At 39.5% G+C, this 27088-nt stretch overlaps 1 protein-coding gene across 11 annotated transcripts in view; it reads right to left on the bottom strand.

Annotated features, from left to right (window-relative positions):
• Nucleotides 1-27088, bottom strand: part of ERC2 (ELKS/RAB6-interacting/CAST family member 2) — a 973185-nt gene that overhangs the window by 496726 nt on the left and 449371 nt on the right. For all 11 annotated transcript variants that reach the window (XM_068559352.1, XM_068559351.1, XM_068559353.1 and 8 more), the window contains one exon: nucleotides 26363-26556. In XM_068559352.1, coding sequence (XP_068415453.1) covers nucleotides 26363-26556 — 194 coding nt within the window. The remainder of the gene's footprint in view (nucleotides 1-26362; nucleotides 26557-27088) is intronic.

Genomic DNA, 27088 nt, shown 5'->3' with positions numbered 1-27088 from the left:
ACAAAAGAATATAAGAAATCATATATCTAATGAGGGTCTAGTATCCAGAATATGTAAATAACTCTTACAACTCAACAATAAAAAGACAAATACAATTAAAAATGGGCAGGATCTTAATAGACATTTCTCCAAAGAAGATACACAAATGGCCAATAAGTACGTGAAAAGATATTCAATGTCTCTAGTCATTAGGGAAATGCAAATCAAAACCATAATGAGATACCACTTCATAATACTAGGATGGCTATGATCAAAAAGGCAGACAATAACAAGTGTTGGTGAGAATGTGAAGAAATTGGAACAATTATATGTTGCTGGTGGGAATGTAAAAATAGCACAGCCACTGTGAAAAATAACTTGGCAGTTCCTCAAGAAGTTAAGCACAGAGTTGCTATATGACACAGCAATTCCACTCCTAGGTATATACTCAAAAGAAATGAAAACATATATTCAAACAACTTGCACATGAATGTTCATAGCAGCATTAATCATAATAGCTGAAAACTACAAACAGCCCAAAAGTTGATCAGCTGATGAATAAACAAAATGTGGTAAACCTACAATGGAATATTATTTAGCAATAAAAAGGAATGAAGTACTGAAACATCCTACAACATGAATGAACTCCAAACACATTATGCTAAGTGCAAGTAGCCAGTCACAAAAGACCACATATTATATGATCCCATTTATATGAAATGTTTCAAATATGCAAGTCCATAGAGACAGAAAGTAGATTAGAGGCTGAGGGAAGGGAGGAAATAACTGGGGAAATGAGTGTGACTGCTAATGAATATGGGTTTCTTCCCGGGGTGACAAAAATTTAATTCTGGAATAAGATAAGAATGATGATTGAGCAACCTTGTGAATACACCAACAACCACTGAATTTATACACTTTAAAAGAGTAAATTTTATGGTATATGAATTGTATTTTAATTTAAAAATTACACATGCTAGTAATTAAAAAATTAAATAGTACAAAAGAATTTATAAAAAGAAAAGTTATATTCCCTCTCCACCTGCCCCAATAACCACTCCCACTATTAGGGGGTTTTGCCAGTCTTCCCAGAAATTTTTTTTTTTTTTAAATTTTATAGCTACTTTATTTTTTTTATTTATTTATTTATTTTTGGCTGTGTTGGGTCTTCGGTTCGTGCAAGGGCTTTCTCTAGTTGCGGCAAGCGGGGGCCACTCTTCATCGCGGTGCGGGGACCGCTCTTCATCGCGGTGCGCGGGCCTTTCACTATCGCGGCCCCTCCCGTTGCGGGGCACAGGCTCCAGATGCGCAGGCTCACTAGTTGTGGCTCACGGGCCCAGCTGCTCCGTGGCATGTGGGATCTTCCCAGACCAGGGCTCGAACCCGTGTCCCCTGCATTAGCAGGCAGATTCTCAACCACTGCGCCACCAGGGAAGCCCCCCAGAAATTTTTTATGCGTAACGCACAAATAGACACATATCCCCCTTTGAAAATACAACAGACAATGTTATATATTTTACAATATATCTTGGACATCTTTCCATGTAAGGAACATATAGACTGGGGTGTGGATAAAAGACTGGAATGAGATGGTGGAGCTGAAAGAGAGAATGCCAGGCAACAACCTGCAATCCCACCCTCTGGAAGAGCAAGAATCTGTCAGTTTCTCAAATTTTCAAATGTCCATTGAACAACGCTGCCAGGATACCCCACACAGAATCTCAATATATTCAAAACTAAATTCTCAACTGTCCCATCTCCAGAGTCCAAAATCACCCTACTTCTTTTGCAGTTTCTTCTCCATCAAAGTCATCCAAGACTGGGAGTCAAGGAGGAGTAAGTCCTCCGTCTTCCTAACACTTCACATGCAATGCATCACCGCAATCAGCCATTTTCATTTAATTTAAAATGTCTGTCAAAGCAGTTACCTCCTCTCTATTCTTATTGCTGCCATCTTAGCTCACGCCTTTGATTTCTTTAACCAGACACTGAAATAGGTCCTATCTGGCTTCTCTGCTGCCAATCTATCTATCTGTCCTCCCACCCATCCTTCCATCCATTTATCCATCTATTCATCCAACAAATATTTATGGAGCAATAACCATGTGCCAGGAAAAGAAGACACAAAGATGAAAAGGAAATTCTTTATCATCAGACAGTTCAAAGTCTAGTAGAAGGGAGAAACGTGTAGCTGGAAAATAACAAAATGCTTTTTACAACATTAAATAAGTGCTGTCAGAACACAAGGTGGAACTACTGATTTTTAAGAGAAATCAGAGGGTGACATGTGAATTGGGACTTCAAAGATGAGTAGGAGTTTTGCACGAAATGAGGAGGAAAAGGGCATTTAAGCAATGGGAAGAGTATGCGCAAATGTAGAGGGATGGGAAAGGTCTAGCAAGTGTAGGGAATAAGAAAAAATTCAGTAATGCAAGCAGGTGGAAAATGAGGAGGTGGAGGGGCTGTGTGTGTATGTTGGGCTTTAAGATAAGACTTGAAGACAACCCAGGGCTAGAGTGTGGAGGACTTTATAAGCCAGGCATAGTTTGCCATTTTGCCCAGTGTGCGAGGAGGCAGCAAGGGCTGTTAGGCAGGGGGTGCTGCCTCACTGATTTTATCTGGAGTAGAGGGCGGGGGCAGACTGTGACTCTGTGGAGGCTACTGTAATAGTCCAAATGACCCATGAGGATAACAGCGCCGAGAAGGAAGAGAGGAAATGAGAGAAATGAAATATGATGGATTAGACACGATGACGGATGAGGCACGATGAGGCATGAGGCAAGGTTTCTATCTTAACACAGGCGAACGTTGTACCAGTTCCAAGAGTAAATGCTAAGTAGATGGAGTAGTGGGAGGATGGGTGAAGGAAAGGGTGATGAGTCCAATTGTGGTTATATTGGAAACACAAGGTAAGCATCCTTCTAAAACACAATCCTGTTCCCCATTGCCTTCACAATGAAAACATTTTAATTGTTTTTATTCTGTCACGCAAGGGAGCATCCATGTGTGCTTGTATCCACATGTCCTTTGTTCTTGAGGAACAAGAACTCTGGGTTCAAATCCAGAGTGACCTTGAGAAGGTTACCAATAACCTCACTAAGCCACAGTTTACTCATTTGCCTATTGTAAGTTATTACTATCCTTCTTACAGCATCGTTGTGGAGATTTAAAAAAATATTTCACATAATAAGTGTTTTGTACAGAACCTGGCCCCACGGAAAGTACTGAATGAATGGCAGCAAAGTTTTCAGAGAAAGGCAGTTAGAATTATCTTTCTCCCAAATTACGTTAAAAATATAGGGTCTTTTAAAGGTCTAATGTGCTTTTAAAACTTAGTTGATTGTATGATAAAAAACAATCTGCCAATAACACTTAAAATTTAGAGAAGTTGAAGAAAGCTATGTTATTCACTCTATCCAAAACTTCTTACTTTTAGAGGACTGGACAAAAGTAAAAAGTCTATGAGAGATGAGAAGGTAAACCAAATAAACTGACAAACAACAAGCAGAAAAGAAATTCCCCTCTCCCCAGCAGCTATAAGAACTGAGAAGCCAACACAGATCCTATCAGATGAAGTCATTAAAGCTTAAAAGTTTAAGGCTTAAAAGTTAAAAAAAAAAAAAAAAAAAATCTGAGCTCTGTAGGAGGAAGACCTTGCATTTTGATGGCATGATATCTACCCTGACCTAACATGATGAGGAAGAAATGATTCCACAGTATGTTTACTGCCTGGACAAGGGCACTAGTACATGAGTTTGAATTCTCAGTTTCTGTTATGTGCTGCCAACCTTCCCACTTGTCTGAGACAAGATCAAGGGAGATGCAGATATTGTGCTGCAGAGAAGACCATCTCTCTATCAGGGAGTTGTTCTGTTTTCCAAAAGGAACATCATCATATATCACAGAAAAGGCCTTCATTTCTTTTCAGCTTTTATGCTGCTGGGATTCTCTGATTATACTGTGTGGGGCCATGAAAAACTGTCCCAAGAATGATTCCTGGAAGAAGCAGAAAACCCCTCTTGGAAATACATCTTTTCTCTTGGCTGCTTCCCCAGAATTCCCCACCAGGAACTGTCTTAAGCAGGCAGGAGGATGGATGGCCTGAGGTCTTCCCCATCTCTGCTGTCCACATTTCCTGAAAGCTGTCCAGAGCTGATGACTGTCTCCAACCTACAAAGCTGCTGTTGCCTCTGTGGAGGCGAAGTCACCAGGCCCCCTCAAACTCACTTCAAAAAGGAATTCCACATTCCGGCTCAAGAGAGGGTGAAGACTCAGACCAGCAGCTCAGAAAAGGCTGCTAGAACTGCCAACACAAACAGCCTCTCAACTTCCATTGTAAGACGTTTTCATCAGTGCTTGGAATCCTTTGTATTATAGAAATAGCTTTCCATCCCAAAAGAAGCACATTAAAGAGAGGTCCCTATGGTATCAGGAGTTCTTGGGCCAAACCAATTTATCCTAGCACAAAAAGTCTCGCTGCAGAACAGGACACAGTGATTGCGTCCAGTGATTTCTGGGTTCTGGAATCACAACAGCTGAGTTTAAATCCTGGCTCCACCAATAGCTGTGTGATAGTAGGCAAGTTACTTAACTTCTCTGAGCCTTAGTGTCTTCATTTCACAAATGAGACGAATAATTTCACAAATGGCACCTACTGTCTTGGAGTTGCTATAAAGAAAATGTGAGATAAACCTTGAAGAATGTACAGCACCATGCCTAGCACCAAGTAAGTAGCCAATTACATCTTTTCTTATTTCTGCTGCTGTAACAGCAACAGTTACAACTACAGACTGCTTGAGCAAAATATCTGCCACCACACCTTTATTTTCTTCCTGCTATCATAGTAGCTAGGTTTTATCTGCTGGTTTTTCCTGTCTTGCTGGCTCTTGTTTAACTATACAGGCTGCTGATTTTTGTGTTTTGTCTGTTTCCTTGTTTTATTAATTATCCTGTTGCCTCCTCCTAACCTCTAGTGCCACCACCTTATTTCAGTGTTGTTGTTCCTTTTAGCTTGGTCTACTGCCTACCCTTCCAGAACAGAGATGTTACAGAAGTAATCATTCTTTAAGATACTCCTGACTATGCTCTTGCCAGGCTCAAAAAATTCAAAATCTTTAGCTAAGTACTCAAGGTTTTCCCTGTCCAAGCAAACCCTTATTGTTCACTCTTCCCCCTACTCCAGAGCCTAAGCTATAGAACCCCATTCTCTCTTCCGAGCATGGCTTGTACCTTCCCACCTCTGCTATCTTTGATCATGCTCCCCACCTAGTTCTACATCTGATAAAATCTTTTCCATTTTTCTGTTCCAGTACAAATACCATCATGTTCATAGAAATTTCCCCGACCCCTCCCTCTTGTGAATGCCCATGACATTCGTATAGAACTTGCCACACTCTTCCATGGGTAATGCCTCAACTGTCCAGTTCCAGATTTTTCATTCCACTCTGCCTACTGGACAGGCCTACCTAGCTATCCTAAAGCATCTAAAACACAGCCTGGACAAAACCTTTCTGTTCTTAGCTCCTGACATATTTTCCACACCTGTTCCTACATCCTGCAAGAGTTAGGCAGGGGTCTCAATCATGTAGGTAAGTCTCACTGAACCCAGGGAACGCTGAGAAGTTTGGCTTCCTATGAAGAAAAAAAAAATGATATCCTGGCTGGGTCTCACAAAGCAGGGTAAGGGAAAGCCATCTGAGGTCCAAGGTGACTCTTGACACAGGGTTGTTTTACTGTCCTGTATAGCAAGGGCTGGCTAATCTTCCACCACCCTGTTGACTCGGTTCCCCTCTATGTGAGCCTCCGTGGCTCACATTCCACTCTGCACGCCTTTTCCATAGCTTCTGGTTAGTCATAATTTCTACCTCCTCATAACTTCAGATCTTTACAACTCGTGTTATTAATTCATTCCATAAATATTTATTAAGTGTCTACTATTTTACAGACACTGGATGAATAAAGACAGGTCCTTTTCAGATGGAAGTTCCACCCTAGACTAAAAGACAAACGTTGAACAAGAATTAAGACTGTGCTTCATGTTCTAGTGGGAAGTTACATGAATTTGTAAGAGACAAACCTAACCTGGGCTGGGCTAGCTCCAGTTAAAGGCAAACGGAGGAAGTGATATTTAAACTTCACTTGACCTAGAAAAAAATTAAGTTATATCCATACTTCATACCTTAGAGTAAGATAAATTCCAGATGGTCTAAAGACTAAATATAGAAAATCAAACCATAAAAATACCAAAAGAAATCACAGGACAATTGTTCTTATACTCTTTTGTGTGGAAGAGGTTTTCAACTACAACACAAAATTCAGAAGACATTGAAGAAAAGACTGAATACATTTGACTACATAGAAATATTTTTAACATTTCTGTGTAACAAAAACCACTATTAGCAAAAAAAAAAAAAAAAAAAAAAAGAAAAAAAAGAAAAAAGACAAACTAGCAGAGGGGAGCATTTAAAACTCAACTCAAAGACAAATGGGTCATTTTTGAAATATATAAAGTGCTTCTACAAATAAGTAAGAAAAAGACCAACAAAAGAACACGACAAATTATAAACATACTTAAAGATGCACACTTCACATGGCATTTAAATGCCATGGTTCACCTTCCATATTGACAAAGATCAAAAAGCTTGCAAACCACACTGCACTGACAGAGTTAATGTGTAAAAAGGCACTCTTACATACTGCTGCTAGGACTGTAATGGTTTAGTCTCTGTAGAAGGCAACTAGCAAAATCTAGCAAAACTAGAAATGCATTGTCCTAGCAATTGCACATCTAGAAACTTATCCTACAGATATATTCCTATATATACATATATGTATGAAATTAAGTCTATTCACTTATTAATTATAGCAGTCTGTATGAGACGAAAAGATCGGAAACAATCTATAAGTCCTTTAGGAGGTACAATGGAACAGTACATAGAGGTAAAAAAAGAATAGAAAACTTTTATGTATGAATACGGGAAGATCTGTAAAGATATTTTGTTTAAAATAAAGAAAATTGAGGTGCAGAACAGTGTGTATTACATTATGACACATGCATAAATATCATACTACAAATCCTATCAATTTGCTTCCATCTCTCTAGATGCTACTTCCGGGAATAGTTTTAGTTACACCACAGTACCTGGAACAGAGCAGATATACAATTAATATTTGATGAAAGTGAATAAAGAAAATAAATGGATGAAGGAACACACTTGGGCCTGTCCTCAAAACTCAATATCAGGTACTTTAATACATGGATACAAAAAGGTTGTGGCCGAATCCTGGCTATCTAGTTCCCTAGTTCCAGAAAAACCTAAAATACATCCTTATATGAGACAAACGTATTCAATAAATTAACTTGTATGTATGTATATATAGAGATAAATTACTTTTCAATAAGCATGACATGAATTTTCTAGTTCACGTGTTCATATCTCTCAGGAATAAAGCATTCAGCATTCAGAAGGATGATACTGTTTTCAACCTTTCCCTCAAAATCCCTCAGTGGCTTAGGGGAGAAGAGAAGTCTACAGTCTTTACTCCAGCAACTGAATTATCTACAACTAGGAAAGCAAAGGAAGCCTTGACAGGATCATCTCCCACTTCTCTCTTGCACGAACTCCCTGCTACTCTCACCAGGAAAACCTTCAACACAACCGTAAGCATGAAAACCACAACCATCACCACTTAATGAACATCTACTATGTGCCAGATTGTGCTCCACACTCAACATGTATCTTGACCATAAGCTCATGAGAGATGAGCTATAAGATGATTGTCCCCATTTTACAGACACAGGGATAGGTTTAAAGACATGTGGACTTGTGTACGGCATGCCACAGAAATGCTGATGTTGTTTCTTAGGATGGAGTTTATTTAATTTTCTACATGTAATATTCTGACAACAAATAGCAGTTTGAATAACCTGGATTATAAGTGAAATGGTAACAAAAGTAATAACAGGTCTTGGATAGATGACACACACAAAATCCAAGAATAGTGCTTTTTTATCTGTTCAGGAATCCCTAAAAAGCCCCTGCTTTGCATGTTTAGGTAGCAGAAGAGCACCCACACTCACCAAAGTGATAGGACACCTATGTGCCAATTGCCCAGTGAGTGTTTCTCACCAAGGCCCACTCATCGCAGGTTATCAGAAGATTCTCCAGCTATTCGTTATTATAACCAACTCATTCTCTCCACGGTAATTATCTGTGAGCAACATATCATGCTGTCCTTGGAACCATCAAACTGACATATGATTAAATAGCAGAGGGTTCTGAAGTTAAATTTAAAACCACTCTCTTACACTTCAACTCACACATCACACTGAGATCTGTCCAGCCATGGGAATATTCCAGTTAACCAATACCAAAGACCAGGGAGAGAATATTCCCTTACTTCACGTTCCCATCTGAGAAAGGTGGTGATTACATTCTCAAAACTTTCTAAAGAGATTTTCCTAGGACGTGAAGTAAAATTTGGCAAAGCAGCTCTCTGTATGAAGTTCTGCCCCCACCCCACATTAAAATGTCTCAAGAGTTGCTTATATTCACCATTACATCGTCACAGTTGTATGTGGGGTCGTACAAGAAACAGTACAGTTCTTCAACACACTGTGAGAATCACACACTTTCAGCTTTCCCTGAAAAAGTTACTGTAAATCTTAAGTTATTGCACACTCAGCTGTATATACCAATAATGTTAATACTTATATTAACAATGTTACCAACTAGAAAAAAAAACTGGAAGAAAAGATCAATGGGCAAGCTGGAGTTAATATATAAGTCTCACTCTTCTTGGAATGAAAAAGGAGCAAAAAGAGGTTCTTCAAGGGGAAATCTGTTTCCATTTCCCGACCCACTCTGTAGTTTCTAGAATTAAAGTTTTTCCACAAAAATGGTTCTATACAACCCACTTTATGTTTGCAGAAGCTGTGATTTAGGAAAAACAATTTTTTTCCATCTCTACTAAACAGTTGCACCCGAAGCAAAGTCAGCCAATTTCTGCCTTACTATTCTACTCCAGTTTTCATATTTATTTAGTTTACTATTATAAATAATTTTCATGTATATAGTATTCATTAAATTTACAGTAAAATAAAAAAGAGTGGCAAATACTGAAATCATCAGAATTCCCTAAAAAGAAAATTTCCAAAGCCTTTATGAGATATACCAACAACAAACTAGTTTCTTCAGAGAAACACACACAGTACCCACTCATTTTTAAACAGGTACCCCGAAAACGTAGGCTTCACAAAAACGTGACATTATGCAGTGTGCAAAGCCCAAGCACCTTTACCCAATATGGAAGAAAGTCCCAGGCACTAGTTGGATAGGTTTCCCTACAACTCAAGCTGGTATTGTGGGTAATGAAGTGACAAAATTCACATTTCATAAGAAAAGCCATATAAAGGAAACAAGGTATTACTTTTCTAGAAAGTGATTTATAATAATACTGAGAAACTATTTTTTTTTAAATTCCTTCCCCTTCTCAACATTTACAGAAAAGGCTAACATATCTTGAGAGATTTACTAGTTGCTGATATTCATCCATATAGTAGCACCAACCAAAAGCCAGGAGCAGGGGAGGAAAAGGGAAAAGAAAAGATTTTGAAAAAAATACAAATGAATCATTACCTCTACCAATTTGACATCTCTTATTCAGAGGCCTGGACTTAATAGGCTTACCTGGCACTCTCTCTTGATTTTCCTGTTGTTTTATTGTTGTCATTGTTTTAACAGATTTGCAAGTTGAGAATGGTTTTACTCATTTCAAGGAACCTCAGAAACACACTGCACTACAAAAATATTTCAACTACAATGCAAATTGTGTTCCTTCAATCTTTTTCACTATTCTGGAAGGTATGGATAGAGTGCCAGAGCAGCAACTTAAGCAGAAGCTAAAAAGTAAAAATAATACAGAGCTTAAAGCCTTAGTTCTACAAACTGGAACTGGCTCAGCAAAACATTAGCCATGGCAAGTCCCACCAAGGCCAGGTCGGAAAGGTGCAAGAACCAACCCCTGGCTACATCTCAAAGGTTCAAAACCATTTCTAAATATAGAACCCACTTTATATTTGCAGGAGCTGTAAATCAGAGAAAGCAACTTTTTTCCATCCCCAATAAAATATTTGCACCCAAAGCAAAATCTATTGATTTCTGGCTTTCTACCAGTTCTGTTCGGGCATAAAATTTTCTGACTCTTCACCAGAAATGTCAGCATTAGTATAAGGCAGTTTTAAAGAGGAAAATGATTTTCTGACCTGTGGACAACCCCTTCAAAGCCAACAGGAAAAGGAATTTTTAAAAACACCCGAAACCCAGTTTTTCCAGTTATTAGTATAAATGGCACAAACTATTTTTCATAAGTGGCCAAATCCTTCCTTATAGGAAGTACTGGTCTTTGAATTCAGTGAGAGGAGGGGTCATTCTATATCCTCAACACCCAGCACAGACCCTTGCATGGAGAAGGATTTTAATGAATAGTCAAGAAAGGAGGGGAAGGGGAAAGAGAGAGGGAGGGAGAGGAAAGACGAAAGGAAGATGGAGGGAGGGAAGAGGGAACAAAGGAAGGAGTGAGGAAGAGAAGGAGAAAATGAGGTAAGTTCAGAAAGAGATCTTTTCCCTTTTCCTTTTATTTGTCTTAATTTTTCTTGAATTTTCAAGCATCCAGCTTGAGAGAAAACCAATCATATCTTTTCTTAGAGCTTCCTGTCTGAAGCTAGATATGATATCCAGGGCAGTCAACTCAACCTCCAGAAAGAGCCCACCAGCAAATAGCAAATCTCTGTGGGGACCAAGTAAAAGGTAGAAGGGGTGAGACGAAGCTAACAGAAGTTCCTTTCTTCAACAGTCATGCATTCAACAACCTTCAGGAGTATGACTGCCACCTCCAGTGTGTGACACAACACCGCATGCAGCTAGAGACCCATGCAGTGCTAGAGGAGGCTGCTGTCTACTGGGAGACGCGGTGCATTGATTAACTGCCCTAATTCAAGGTAGGATATGACACAAGCCAAGGAAAAGGGTTAGATAAAGCTCTGAGGAGATCAAGACTGGGAGAAAGTGCTTCTGCCTAAGGCACTCAGGGAAGAGAAGATAGCTGAGGTGGCCCTGCCAGAGCAGGATTTGTGCACAAGGAACCAGCTCAGGGTAGAGGAGGTGAGGTGGAGGGGGAGGGAGGGCATGAATCTCAGGATGAAGGAAGAGGCTGGCTGCACGGCAGACAGTAGTCCCCCAAAATGCTTCATGGAATATAATCTACAAATATTGTGTTTGGGAAATCATAGATTAAACACAATTGCACACTAAGTTTCACACTAAGTTTCCCTCCTATAGGCCTCTCAGAGTTTTTATTATGCAATTGGAGCAGAAGTAGCAAAAAAAGTTTTTTTAAACTAAATCAGAAAGGATTGGCTTTTGGGGGAAAAACCCCAATACCTTCACTTACTAGCTATATTAACTGGAGCAAAATATTTAACTTTTATGAACTCCAGTTTCCTCTTCTCTAATATGGAAGAAATGACAGTCCTGATCTCATACAGCTGTTATGAGAAGTAAATACTACAAAAAAAAAAAAAAAAAAGATTAAATCAGTGCTGGCATTTAGTTAACGTTCAATGTCATTACTGCTGCTGCTACTTCTCTTATTCCGATTATTACTAGGATCAATGTGCATCATGAACATAAAAATGAAGAATGTAATACATAGCATTTCTTAAACAGTCTGGTCCGGGAATAAAGACACAGACCTACTAGAGAATGGACTTGAGGATATGGGGAGGGGGTGGGGTGAGATGTGACAGGGTAAGAGAGTGTCATGGACATATATACACTACCAAATGTAAAATAGATAGCTAGTGGGAAGCAGCCACATAGCACAGGGAGATCAGCTCGGTGCTTTGTGACCACCTAGAGGGGTGGGATGGGGAGGGTGGGAGGGAGGGAGATGCAAGAGGGAAGAGATATGGGAACATATTGTATGTGTATAACTGATTCACTTTGTTATAAAGCAGAAGCTAACACACCATTGTAAGGCAATTATACTTCAATAAAGATGTTTAAAAACAAACAAACAAACAAACAAAAGAAACAGTCTGGTCAGTTTTTCGTCAGCTATTTTTTGGAAATGCCAGGCCAGCATGTAGTGCCCAGCCCAGCACACAGGAGGTGCTTACTCTGTCTTTGTGGAGGGAATGGAGCCAAGAACTGACCCTAGCAAAGAGCAAACTGCAGGATGCTCTGGGCAAGGTGTTTTTCATTATTTCTTTGGGCAACAGGCCTCTGAGGTCTGGGAGTAGTGACTTCATCTTTTGCTAGAAGAATGAGGGATTGAGAGTGCAGTGTTCAGCTTTGGGGAAACATCACAAAGAGTTGATTTTGGTAGAAGTGTTTGAAGTGACTCTGTAACACTGAGCTCACGCCTGCTGCCAGGCGCCAACCATCAGCTCGAGCCTGCTTGCCAGGGAGATGCACACAGCCCCTCACCAACAGCCCCTCACCAGACATGTGCAGGGAGGATCCCAAAACACCCACTCCGAAGACAGCTACTTCCTCTCCAAGAGGGTATACTGAGGCACAAACAAGAAAGCAGCCGACCCAGAATCCAAAGCGAAACGGAGGCTGGGAGAGCCCAGGAGAGGCCTGCGCCTTCTGGTTTTACTTGGTTGATTCTCTGGCAGGATTTTGGACTGAATCCCAAAGGATGCTATTCCTTTTTTTGGTCAACTGCTGCATACATTTATCTAGATAACCTCATCTCTCATAAGTCACATACTAATCTCACAGATAGTTCTTAGAAATGAGCAAATTTCACATAAACCCTCCCCGAGTGCAAGGCAGGGATCTTGCTATACCTCTCCAGCTTCCCACTGGTTTGCGTGTAAAGAGACAAAAGTGGAGTTTTCTGGAGTGAGACCCTAAAGAGGTTTAGCATATGACATTTGCATTTTACCAAACCCTATACTTAACATCTGTCTACCTGAATTTAAAGCAGGAGAGACTACATAGAGTTTGAAAAATAAATGAGGTCACTTTAAAAAGTAGTTGGAGGAGAGAATTTCTCATGGAGTCCACAGCACATAGAAAAGACCCAAGAGTTAGTGAAATTTTCCAATTTCAGATTGGGAGATAAAAAGGTTCATGGCAGACTACAGACTTTTAAGGTAAGAATGATCAGACATCTAAAAAAATATATATGATAAAAGTATACACATATATATATGTATGTATGCATACACAAATATATGTATCTCAGTTGTGAGCTATGTAAAGAAAGCACAATGGCCAAAGATCGTGTATTCAATTCAATTGTTACATTTCATTTTATTTTAGCTGGTAAACCTGGAAGTGGTTGGACAAAAAGCATAGTTAGCTCTGAAAACTTGTCAAAGCTCAGAAAGGTTCTAGGACTCCATAGACTTGTTTCCAGAAGAGCAGGGCTGCCCAATTCTTCCTACACTGAAAGTATAACTAGACACGGTTTGCAACGATTGTACATTTTCTCCACTGTGTTCATCTGAGGCAAGAGGTTAAACGATATTGAAATGGTCTGAATCTTCTTTTGACCACTATAGTTCTCCCAATTAGACTTGGCCTGAACATTTTATCAAACCCAATCAGCACACCCTTGTCCAGAGAACCCTTTATTACCCACAAACTCCCCAAACCCTAACCCTGCAGCCCATCTTCTGACAGTCTAAGATCACATTCATTCACTACACAATAGGAAAAAACTAAATACTGAACAACACAGTTCCTGGCACAGAAAAGACACAGTAGAATAACTGTGGATAGCATCTAAAGGCTGGGAGCCTGAGGTGTGAGAATGAAAGGGGTCCCTGGTCTCAAGGGCTTAAATATCAACAGGTGCAGATTAGGGGTAGCAAAGGGAAGGCAAAAGGAGAAAGAAAACAAAAAAAGACAGGCAAGGAGAAAAGCTTAGAGCTTCTTAAATGAGCGAATCCAAAACTTGGAGGAAGGGTTTGCATGCCATGTGGCCAAGGCCCTCCTCCCCACCCTCATTATGATGTCTGTTCCTGCACATAAGGGCACCAGAAAGTGAACTAACAGTCATTAGGTTTTTGGTGAGAGCAGTTCTGTAGGGCCGTGATTTTAATCTCTGTTTAGATCTCTGTTTTGGGAACTACTGAGAATGGGCTTCCTTCAGCGTGATGAAGTTCAAGGCAGTTCCTGTGGGACACCCAGTGTGGTATGTGGGAACAGCAGAGAAGTGGTTTCAATTTGAAGGACTATGAGCCCCTCCACCGGGCTGGGAGCAGGCGGTGGGTGGGTGGAGGGGGCAAAATTGATGTGTGGGCAGGAGGCCTTGTTTTGAAATTATTCACTGCTGGCTTAGATGATAGCAGTGGACAGAATAAAGAGGTGCAGACCCTGAATAAAGAGAAGAAAATAATATAGCTTGCCTCTGAAAAGAGCAACTATATTGGCTACCAATTTAATTTGAATCTTTTTTTAAGTCTGGGTAAGCCCAGATCACACAATGAGCATCTTGTAGTAAACTCACTGATTGAATTATATAGAAATCACTAGATATTATTATGTTGTTATTGGAAAGAGAAGTCTAGCTTGACTTAAAGGAGAACCAATTATTGACTTGGGCCCCCTGCCTTAGAAGAATCAAACCTGGGATGCATTTTCAAACAAAATGTCCACTTCGCTTCTTAATAGTGGGGTGCACACAGTCAACAATGAATCTAGTTTTACATTTTGTTCCATATGCTAGGTAATTAAAGTATGTCTTATGGCTAACAAAAATGAAGTTAAAAAGGTTAAAACCAAAACAATGACAGGAAATAACATGTGTGTACAATATGTTACTAACACACTGATAATTTTCAAAAGTGACTTTAAAAAGAAAGTATTATAAATCTTTCAAAACACAGTGATTTATTAAGCGAAAATTCTAAACGATTTGCACTATTAAATTTAGCTTTTAAGTTGCTGTGTCATGGGCAAATCTTTTGTTCTCCTAGGTTAAATTTAGCATCCTGCAATTTTGTTTTTTCCACTGCTCCATGTTTTATCAACATGCAGCCAATTTTCTGAGCTGCTCAGGAGAAATGCACTCGGGAGTTTTCAGAATGATTTCTCTTACTGATTTTATAATCCAGGAAGAGAATGTATCAAATAATCCAACTATGATTTATTTTCATCTTCTTCTTTTCCTTTTCCCACCTATACAGCCTTCTCATAAAATAAACCTTCCCTAGGCATGGGATGAAACGGAAAAAAAAATGTGGTGGCCAGAGGAAAACCATTTCAGAAATGTATTTGTTAAACAAGTGCAAGCAATAAATTGAGCTTAGGAGGGAAGGGCGGTTAGAAGAAAAACTGAAAGTACTGACCTGAGAGTCAAGCTGATTGGAGCAAGGGTGAAAGCAGCAATTTGGAGGATAAGCAGAAAGGAAAAGGGATAGCAAAAGAGAATAAAAGGAAGTAAATGCATTAGTTTTAAACATACAGCCAACAGATGTTATATTAGCAGGTTTCATAACCAAATGAAAGACAATAAAGCAACTTCTATCTGATATTACCCCCCAAAAGCCTGGGCATACACTCTAAGCTGTTATAGTAATTATTACACATAAGAAACCAGTATCTGCTCTCATGCACATAATTACAAGCACTGATGTGAAACAGAGGTGTGTTCCAGCAACCCAATGGCACAATTTGCTCTTTTCTGGAGGAATATTTATAGAGAAAGCTCCTATCTGTGTGCATGTAAAATTTTATTATTTAATAAACTGAAATGAAAATTACTAAGGTATTAGAACTGGTGGTAAGCACTTATGTCAGAAAGATTTTATTAGAACCAGTAAGTTGGAAGATTATATCCTATGAGATATTTTTTCTTCATCCCTAAAAACCAAAAGGATCTGAGCATTTGAGCTTTCTGTTCAAAGATTTCCATTTTACATGCTCACAGAGCACTGCACCTAGCAACGATCAAGGACTATGAGGACAGCTTCAGGTCAGGTGCCACCTGCCTATCAGCCTCCCAAGAAAAGACAGATTAACTTCCAAAGCTGAGAGTAACTTTTTTTGGTTGTGAAAATGAAGATCAAACTTCATCATTGAAAATATCCAAACACTTGATAACTAATTTGTAGAAAAATATGTAGCATGTCTTTCTAATTTGTCAAAAGAATAAAGTCTCTAATGCGAAGCAAAACTTAAAAGTCATATCCTCTTCAGGCTACCACACAAATCATAGGGGACATGCATTTTGTTAACCTATAAAATGCCCTTTGCAAAAAACCAAGTGGATTAACACATACTGTATCAGCCATCTGCTCAGTGGGACCCCACCATCCCATACTATTAAGAAGTAGTTCTAAGCATTTCACAAAGAAAGGAAAAGCACAACAAATCCTCAGGAGAAAGCTTAAACAAAAACATTTCAGATGAAAACAGCATTGACTGTAATGATACAAATCAAGTAGAAAATTCAAGATTAAACACTTGGTGAAAGCACTGATCCAATAATCCCTCGTGTCTGAAATTCCCCTGCAGAGTATTTCGTGATAACGAATGCACAACTGATCAAAAATAAGAGTTAAGTCAGGCCATGGCCTTTGTGGGGACTCTAGTGATGCTGCTGCGGTTTGCAATCTGTCTGGAGCAGAGGTAAGCCAAACTGAGGTCCGTGGTCAACCTTTAGGGAATCCTAAACTGAAACAGCAAGCAAACATTTAAGACTTAGTTGCCTTTTCCAAGGGTCCCTAGTTTCCCTTGCCAACTCAAAGGCATCTATGATATCCGTGACCTTCCCCAAAAAGCTACTAGGGATGGTATAAAACCGTCTGTCACTTGTTTTAAAGAAATTCCTTCAAATACATTTACAAACATAAATGGGAGTTACTTAGCAACAAGAGTTTATATCAAAACAAATACAACTGGTATCAAGTTTTCTCCACGTACCATCAGACTTCTAGATCACATTATCATAATTTTTTAAAAATGAAAGCTTAAGTTTAGATTTTGTGAAAAGAGTTCTGAAAGGCAGCAAAGAAATTATGTCAGCACGTTACTGAGCAAATTCAGAGGGAAACATAATAGTCTGTTTCTCAACCTTAGATAAGGTGCTTTTAGGCATCTAAAATGATCTCTCATTGTCCAATTGTCTAGTAGCATTAGTCCCGATCCAGATAATTAAATGCTACCTTGTTTTCTTTTCTTTTTTTTTTTTTTAACATCTTTATTGGAGTATAATTGCTTTACAGTGGTGTGTTAGTTTCTGCTGTATAACAAAGTAAATCACCTATATGTATACATATATCCCCTATCTCCTCTCTCTTGCGTCTCCCTCCCACCCTCCCTATCCCACCCCTCTAGGTGGTCACAAAGCACCGAGCTGATCTCCCTGTGCTATGCGGCTGCTTCCCACTAGCTATCTATTTTACATTTGGTAGTGTATATGTGTCCATGCCACTCTCTCACTTCGTCCCAGCTTCCCTTTCCCCCTCCCCGTGTCCTCAAGTCCATTTTCTACGTCTGCGTCTTTATTCCTGTCCAGCCCCTAGGTTCTTCAGAACCATTTTTTTGTTTTTTGTCTTTTTTAGATTCCATATATATGTGTTAGCATACAGTATTTGTTTTTCTCCTTCTGACTTACTTCACTCTGTATGACAGTCTCTAGGTCCATCCACCTCACTACAAATAACTGTTTTGTTCCTTTTTATGGCTGAGTAATATTCCATTGTATATATGTGCCACATCTTCTTTATCCATTCATCTGTTGATGGACACTTTGGTTGCTTCCATGTCCTGGCTACTGTAAATAGAGCTGCAATGAACATTCTGGTACAAGACTCTTTTTGAATTATGGTTTTCTCAGGGTATATGCCCAGTAGTGGGATTGCTGGGTCGTATGGTAGTTCTATTTTTAGTTTTTTAAGGAACCTCCATACTGCTCTCCATAGTGGCTGTATCAGTTTACATTCCCACCAACAGTGCAAGAGGGTTCCCTTTTCTCCACACCCTCTCCAGCATCTATTGTTTGTAGATTTTTTGATGACGGCCATTCTGACAGGTGTGAGGTGATACCTCATTGTTTTGATTTGCATTTCTCTAATGATTAGTGATGTTGAGCATCCCTTCATGTGTTTATTGGCAATCTGTATATCTTCTTTGGAGAAATGTCTATTTAGGTCTTCTGCCCATTTTTGGATTGGGTTGTTTGTTTTTTTGATATTGAGCTGCATGAGCTGTTTATATATTTTGGAGATTAATCCTTTGTCCATTGATTCGTTGGCAAATATTTTCTCCCATTCTGAGGGTTGCCTTTTCGTCTTGTTTGTAGTTTCCTTTGCTTTGCAAAAGCTTTGAAGTGTCATTAGGTCCCATTTGTTTATTTTTGTTTTTATTTCCATTTCTCTAGGAGGTGGGTCAAAAGGGATTTTGCTGTGATTTATGTCATAGAGTGTTCTGCCTATGTTTTGCTCTAAGAGTTTTATAGTGTCTGTTCTTACATTTAGGTCTTTAATCCATTTTGAGTTTATTTTTGTGCATGGTGTTAGGGAGTGTTCTAATTTCATTCTTTTACATGTAGCTGTCCAGTTTTCCCAGCACCAATTATTGAAGGGTCCGTCTTTTCTCCATTGTATATTCTTGCCTCCTTTATCAAAAATAAGGTGACCATAGGTGCATGGGTTTATCTCTGGGCTTCCTATCCTTTCCCATTGATCTATATTTCTGTTTTTGTGCCAGTACCACACTGTCTTGATTACTTTGTAGTATAGTCTGAAGTCTGGGAGTCTAATTCCTCCAGCTCCGTTTTTCTTTCTCAAGATTGCTTTGGGTATTCGGGGTCTTTTTGTTTCCACACACCTTGTGAAATGTTTTGTTCTAGTTCTGTGGAAAATGCCATTGGTAGTTTGATAGGGATTGCACTGAATCTGTAGATTGCCTTGGGTAGTAGAGTCATTTTCACAATGTTGATTCTTCCAATCCAAGAACATGGTATATCTCTCCATCTGTTTGTATCATCTTTCATTTCTTTCATCAGTGTCTTATAGTTTTCTGCATACAGGTCTTTTGTCTCCTTAGGTAGGTTTATTCCTAGGCATTTCATTCTTTTCGTTGCAATGGTAAATGAGAGTGTTTCCTTAATTTCTCTTTCAGATTGTTCATCGTTACTGTATAGGAATGCAAGAGATTTCTGTGCATTAATTTTACATCCTGCTACTTAACCAAATGCATTGATTAGCTCTAGTAGTTTTCTGGTAGCATCTTTGGGATTCTTTATGTATAGTATCATGTCATCCACAAACAGTGACAGCTTTACTTCATCTTTTCCAATTGGGATTCCTTTTATTTCTTTTTCTTCTCTGACTGCTGTGGCTTAAACTTCCAAAAGTATGTTGAATAATAGTGGTGAGAGTGGGCAACCTTGTCTTGTTCCTGATCTTAGAGGAAATGGTTTCAGTTTTTCACCACTGAGAACGATGTTGGCTGTGGGTTTGTCATATGTGGCCTTCATTATGTTGAGGTAAGTTCCTTCTACACCTACTTTCTGGAGAGTTTTTATCATAAATGGGTGTTGAATTTTGTCAAAAGCTTTTTCTGCATCTATTGAGATGATCATATGGTTTTCCTCCTTCAATTGGTTAATATGGTGTATCACATTGATTGATTTGCGTGTATTGAAGAATCCTTGCATCCCTGGGATAAACCCCACTTGATCATGGTGTAGGATCCTTTTAATGTGCTGTTGGGTTCTGTTTGCTAGTATTTTGTTGAGGATTTTTGCATCTATGTTCATCAGTGATATTGGCCTGTGGTTTTCTTTCTTTGTGACATCTTTGTCTGGTTTTGGTATCAGGGTGATGGTGGCCTCATAGAATGAGTTTGGGAGTGTTCCTCCCTCTGCTATATTTTGGAAGTGTTTGAGAAGGATGGGTGTTAGCTCTTCTCTAAATGTTTGACAGAATTCTCCTGTGAAGCCATCTGGTCCTGGGCTTTTGTTTGTTGGAAGATTTTTAATAACAGTCTCAATTTCAGTGCTTGTGACTTGTCTGTTGATATTTTCTATTTATTCCTGGTTCAGCCTCGGAAGGTTGTGCTTTTCTAAGGATTTGTCCATTTCTTCCAGGTTGTCCATTTTATTGGCATAGAGTTGCTTGTAGCAATCTCTCATGATCCTTTGTATTTCTGCAGTGTCAGTTGTTACTTCTCCTTTTTCATTTCTAATTCTATTGATTTGAGTGTTCCCCTTTTTTTCTTGATGAGTCTGGCTAATAGTTTATCAATTTTGTTTATCTTCTCAAAGAACCAGCTTTTAGTTTTTTATCTTTGCTATTGTTTCCTTCATTTCTTTTTTATTTATTTCTATTTTCATTTATTTCTGATCTGATCTTTATGATTTCTTTCCTTCTGCTAACTTTGGGGTTTTCTTGTTCTTCTTTCTCTAATTGCTTTAAGTGTAAGGTTGGGTTGTTTATTTGAGATTTTTCTTGTTTCTTGAGGTAGGATTGTATTGTTATAAACTTCCCTCTTAGAACTGCTTTTGCTGCATCCCATAGGTTTTGGGCCATCGTGTTTTCATTGTCATTTGTTTCTAGGTATTTTTTTATTTCCTCTTTGATTTCTTCAGTGATCGTTTGGTTATTTAGTAGCATATTGTTTAGCCTCCATGTGTCAGTATATTTTACAGTTTGTTTCCTGTAATTGATATCTAGTCTAGAGCATTGTGGTCGGAAAAGATACTTGATACGATTTCAATTTTCTTAAACTTACCAAGGCTTGATTTGTGACCCAAGATATGATGTATCCTGGAGAATGTCCCATGAGCACTTGAGAAGAAAGTGTATTCTGTTGTTTTTGGATGGAATGTCCTATAAATATCAATTAAGTCCATCTTGTTTAATGTATCATTTAAAGCTTGTGTTTCCTTATCTTCATTTTGGATGATCTGTCCATTGGTGAAAGTGGGGTGTTAAAGTCCCCTACTAAGATTGTGTTACTGTCGATTTCCCCTTTTATGGCTGTTAGCATTTGCATTAAGTTTTGAGGTGCTCCTATGTTGGATGCATAAATACTTACAATTGTTATATCTTCTTGGATTTATCCCTTGATAATTATATAGTGTCCTTCTTTGTCTCTTGTAATAGTCTTTATTTTAAAGTCTATTTTGTCTGATATGAGAATTGCTACTCCAGCTTTCTTTTCATTTCCACTTGCATGGAATATCTTTTTCCATCCCCTCACTTTCAGTCTGTATGTGTCCCTAGGTCTGAAGTGGGTCTCTTGTAGACAGCATATATATGGGTCTTGTTTTTGTATCTATTCAGCCAGTCTATGTCTTTTGGTTGGAGCATTTAATCCATTTACAGTTAAGGTAGTTATCGATATGTGAGTTCCTATTACCATTTTCTTAATTGTTTTGGGTTCGTTATTGTAGGTCTTTTCCTTCTCTTGTGTTTCCTGCCTAGAGAAGTTCCTTTAGGATTTCTTGTAAAGCTGGTTTAGTGGTGCTGAATTCTCTTAGGTTTTGTTTGTCTGTAAAGGTTTTAATTTCTCCATCGAATCTGAATGAGATCCTTGCTGGGTAGAGTAATCTTGGTTGTAGGTTTTTCTCTTTCATCACTTTAAATATGTCCTGCCACTCCCTTCTGGCTTGCAGCGTTTCTGCTGAAAGATCAGCTGTTAACCTTATGGGGATTCCCTTGTATGTTATTTGTTGCTTTTCCCTTGCTGCTTTTAATAGTTTTTCTTTGTATTTAATTTTTGTTAGTTTGATTAATGTGTGTCTTGGTGTGTTTTTTCTTGGATTTATCCTGTTTGGGACTCTCTGCACTTCCTGAACTTGACTGACTATTTCCTTTCCCATATTAGGGAAGTTTTCAACTATAATCTCTTCAAATATTTTCTCAGTCCCTTCTTTCTCTCTTCTTCTTCTGGGACCCCTATAATTCGAATGTTGGTGCATTTAATGTTGTCCCAGAGGTCTTTGAGGCTGTCCTCAATTCTTTTCATTCTTTTTTCTTTATTGTGCTCTGCAGTAATTATTTCCACTCTTTTATCTTCCAGGTCACTTATCCGTTCTTCTGCCTCAGTTATTCTGCTATTGATTCCTTCTAGAGAATTTTTCATTTCATTTATTGTGGTGTCCATCACTGTTTGTTTGCTCTTTAGTTCTTCTAGGTCCTTGTTAAACATTTCTTGTATTTTCTCCATGCTCTTTCCAAGATTTTGGATCATCTTTACTATCATTACTCTGAATTGTTTTTCAGGTAGACTGCCTATTTCCTCTTCCTTTGTTTGGTCTGGTGGGTTTTTACCTTGCGTCCGCATCTGCTGTGTATTTCTCTGTCTTCTCATTTTGCTTAACTTACTGTGTTTGGGGTCTCCTTTCTGCAGGCTGCAGGTTCATAGTTCCTGTTGTTTTTGGTGTCTGCCCCCAGTGGGTAAGGTTGGTTCAGTGGGTTGCATAGGCTTCCTGGTGGAGGGGACTGGTGCCTGTGCTCTGGTGGATGAGGCTGGATCTTGTCTTTCTGGTGGGCAGGACCGCATCCGGTGGTGTGTTTTGGGGTGTCTGTGAACTTATTATTTTAGGCAGCCTCTCCGCTAATGGGTGGGGTTGTGTTCCTGTCTTGCTAGTTGTTTGGCATAGGGTGTCCAGCACTGTAGCTTGCTGGTCATTGAGTGGAGCTGGGTCTTAGCACTGAGATGGAGATCTCTGTGGAGCTTTTGCCGTTTGATATTACCTGGTGCCGGGAGGTCTCTGGTGGACCAATGTCCTGAACTCAGCTCTCCTACCTTAGAGACTCAGGCCTGACACCCAGCTGGAGCACCAAGATTCTGTCAGGCACACAGTGAGTGCCAACTGTGTGCCCAGGTCTTTTGGACACATCTCACGAAGGTTCTTCAGGGGCTCCTCATTTCCTCTGGTTCTGCTTGCAATCTCCAGTATTAGAGATGAGCCCAAATGGTGAACACACCTCCTTCAGACCCCAGTTTAGTGGTGCAGAGAACACTTCATTTCAATTCATTCAGTCTTGTCTGTAGGTACATTGGTAGAACTGGAGAGATTCTGACACATACACTTGCTTTTTTATCCAAAGTATTTCATTCGTAGCCAAAGATGTGAACTGTCACAGCATCCACTTGATGGAGTTTGACACCTCGCTTCCCACTACATAGGGTCAGGGCTGCCTCTCAGACTGGAGCTCCAGCACCGCCTAGATTATCCCAGGGCACACTGCTACCTTGTTTTCTATTCTGATTTTATGTTTTAGGAGTAAAACCCCCTGAGGGACCCACTCTCTTCTTCACAGTGGGGAGGGATGTGACTGAGGGCTCAATTTGGGCATTCCCTGCCCTCCAGACCAATGCTGACAAAGCCCCTAATATATTTAAGATAATTCCATGAAAGGTCACCTGACTGATTCCTTCCCATGGGTGAGATGCCAGAAATCCAGTGGCAGCAAGCCTTGTTTGACAGACTCTGTTAACCTCTCTCCTTCCCCTAAGGCACTAAAGGATTAAGTCTGAAACTCTAAATAAAAATCAGAGACCTTGATGAGCACTGACACAGAAAGACTACATATTTCATTGCCTCTAACGTTGCCTCTAGCTACTTGATTGTGCACATACAAGATATCTAGCATTGGTGATCTCATAATGACTTCAGCCTGATTTGGACCAGCTCTCAGGGGCTTGCTCAAGGTCCCCTGACCACATTGTGTCAAATTCCCCCAGAGCAGCCTGCAGTCCAAGGCAGAAGCTCCCTGCTGAGCCATCAGCATCAAGTGCAAGGGTTTATAGGCAGAACTGCACATAGGGACCACACTGGAGCAACATGCACTTTGAAAAGCAGAATCTTTAATGGCTGATGAAAAACATCATTCATGTAGAATTTAAGAGGTAAATGCATCCATGTAAGTGCCAGGCATGTGCTATTTAGAATGTATATATTGTGGAGAAAATAAAAAATGGGAATATTAACGGAATAGAAAGCAAACACAAATTGCCCTCTGAGAGAGAAGTAGGCAAGTGTCAGTGTAGTTTGAGTTATCCCTAACACCGTACCTTTTCTCGCACATGACTGAAGTTCTGGAATATTTCAGAACACTAGCTGCTTTTAAAAAAAGGTCTACTGACTCTGGTAGGTCACATTACAGACCAGAGACCACAAATTTATTTCGAGTTCAATTTTTTGGTTTTCAAAATCACAAACTTAATTGCAAACACTCCTCCATGACTCCAAAATGGAGCTACATGTCACATTGCTAAGAAATCTTTAGTTCCCAACATTATGAGGTATGAATTTTGTAGTTTAAGCCAGCAAATGGAGATACCGCCCAATTTGAAAAGGGTTGCCTGACAACTCGAGGAAGATGCTTTGGTCAGAATACACATGTAGCCCAGCAGATAATGCTTCAGAAAGACAGGTCAAGGCTGAGCTCTCCTTTTCCCAAGAAACTTCCCCTCTTGATCTCCACTCCCACCCCTTTCTGGGTCTGGGCTGGGACTGGGGCTCAGACATTTCCCAGACTATGCTCTGCTGCTGGACGCAAGACACAGGCAGGCAGAGAACTGGGACAGAGTCAAGTCCCACCACACATTTTATGAATTACAGTGCCTGGGAGGCATCAGCTTTAAGGGGAGGCAAAGGCAGAGATAAAGAAAATGTGCAGAAAGTACATAAAGATAAATGCCTGTAAAATCACTGTTGTTTTAATGCATTCCATATTGCGGAAATAAAAACGTGAATATTCTTGATGATTTAATGGCAATAGCATTCAGCTAAGACCTGTTTGTCCAACTAGACAATTATGCTATTTTATGCAAATATTTATAGTAGCTGATCCTGATTTTCAATCACAGTTCTGAAGGGCTGGTTAGTGCAGAAAAATGCCTTCTAAATGTGGGGCACATCACTTTCTCTCATGAAAGCTAATAAAGATGAGGCAGATCTCCTGTGGCCCAGCAGCGATGCCTCTCTGCCAGCTACGTGACCACTGAGTGCTGCTGGACTAGCTCCTTCTTTCTGGCCCATTGTTGGATGGGATTGTTCTCAGTCACTCATTTGTCAGACCTGGGTTCAAATCCTGACTTTTTTAAAAAACTATTTATTTATTTATTTATTTATTTATGGCTGTGTTGGGTCTTTGTTTCTGTGTGAGGGCTTTCTCTAGTTGTGGCAAGCAGGGGCCACTCTTCATTGCGATGTGCGGGCCTCTCACTATCGCGGCCTCTCTTGTTGCGGAGCACAGGCTCCAGACGCGCAGGCTCAGTAATTGTGGCTCATGGGCCCAGCTGCTCCGCGGCATGTGGGATCTTCCCAGACCAGGGCTCGAACCCGTGTCCCCTGCATTGGCAGGCAGATTCTCAACCACTGCGCCACCAGGGAAGCCCTCAAATCCTGACTTTGATTCTTATAAACTCTGCAATCTTGAGGAACTTGCTTAATCTGTATAAGTCATACTTTTCTCATCTATAAAATGATGATAATGAGACTTTCTGTGTTGTGGGTAGAATTAAATGGTATACAGTACTTGCAGGTCAAGTGCTTAGCAGAGTACCTGTTACACTGTGAGCATAAAATATATATAATCTATTATGAATCATAATTACTATTAGTAATATTATCTAGGGCATCCTCACTATGGCTCCCTTCTTCTCAGAGAAGTGGACTAGGAGTCAAGAAACCTACACTACAGTTTTGTCTCTTTCTGACCACAGGACCAATCTTCAGAAGGTCATTCAACCCTTCAGGGTCTCAATTTTCTCAGCAATAAGAAAAATACGATCATAACTTCACTGTGATTTCACACTATCTTTTTAAGAAAAATTTTGGTCCTAAAATATCATTCCAAAATAACCATGTAGATACATCTAAAATTAACAGTATTTTTAAGAACCAGTAGGCTGGCAGAATATTTCCACACTTTAAAATTAAAATGAAGCCCTTAAGGATTTTAATTTGTTTGCCTATCAGAAAAAAAACCACAACTTGACGTAATTTCTAAAACGGGTCACACTGAACAAAAATCAGATTACCATCAAACTAATACTAAGACTTTTTAAGTGATTTTTTTTTTCCAGGCAGTCAAAGCTTCAGTCTCTTACACACTTTGCTGGCACAAATGCTAGATCATGGATATCACTCAAGAAAGTTGACCATTATTTTCTCAAACACTGAAGAAGTACATAAGCCCTCAAAAGATAAGCCAGCTGACTTCCGAGTATCCCACAGAAACACAACATCAACCCTACAGGCCGTATTCCTCATGCATAACTTGTTTCCTCCGTGAAATATGAATGTGCATTCCAAATTTACTGCAACCTGAGAAGGGCAACTAAGCAATCAATGTTCACTCACTGTTGACAATTCACAACATGAATGCAAAGTTTACCTCTCAAGTTCTGCAATTTTCTTGTCCTTGTCATTCTTTTCATTCTCCACCTCCTTGAGGATCTCCAGCAACCGGTCGACTTCTGCTTGGGCCTTGCCACACTCATCACGGTAATAAGATGCCTCTTTATCAAGCTGTTTTATTCGGTCTGCAAATTCTGGGTTCATCCTGGAGTCATCTTCAATATTATGAGCCTTCAACATTATATTTTTAAAGAATGTAGTTAAGATAACAATTTAGAACAATAGATAGTGCAGTCACCAATGGCCCAGAAATTAACTTTGGAGAAAAAAAATAATAACTATCAAGAATTATGGGTATACTGTCAGTTAAAAGGCAAAACAGAAAAATCACAAATTTCAGCTACCTTAGAACTATCTTGATTTTTAAGGGAGCTTCTTTTATTGTTAATATTTTATCTCATTAAATGATGCTACTTTTTGCTTTTTTCTCCCCACAAGAAATGGGGGCTTGGTGGAGGTAGAGACAGTGATGTGTTTATTTCTGGTGTTTTGGCAAACAGAACTAAGACAATTCAACTCCTCACAGTTACGTAAGTGACTCATACCAACAGCTTCCTTTTCCAATACAGAGAAACTGAGAAAAAACAATATTAAATTATTTTTCCAGGAACCATCAAGGGTATATGTAAAGCCACGTAACATATAAGAGACTGGCTGACTGATCGTTGAACACTTCATCCCACTGAGAAATTTCAGCAGAAGA

This window comes from Eschrichtius robustus, chromosome 12, assembly GCF_028021215.1.
Source record: "Eschrichtius robustus isolate mEscRob2 chromosome 12, mEscRob2.pri, whole genome shotgun sequence".
NCBI lineage: Eukaryota > Metazoa > Chordata > Mammalia > Artiodactyla > Eschrichtiidae > Eschrichtius > Eschrichtius robustus.
This window is presented reverse-complemented; position numbering and strand designations above follow the sequence as displayed.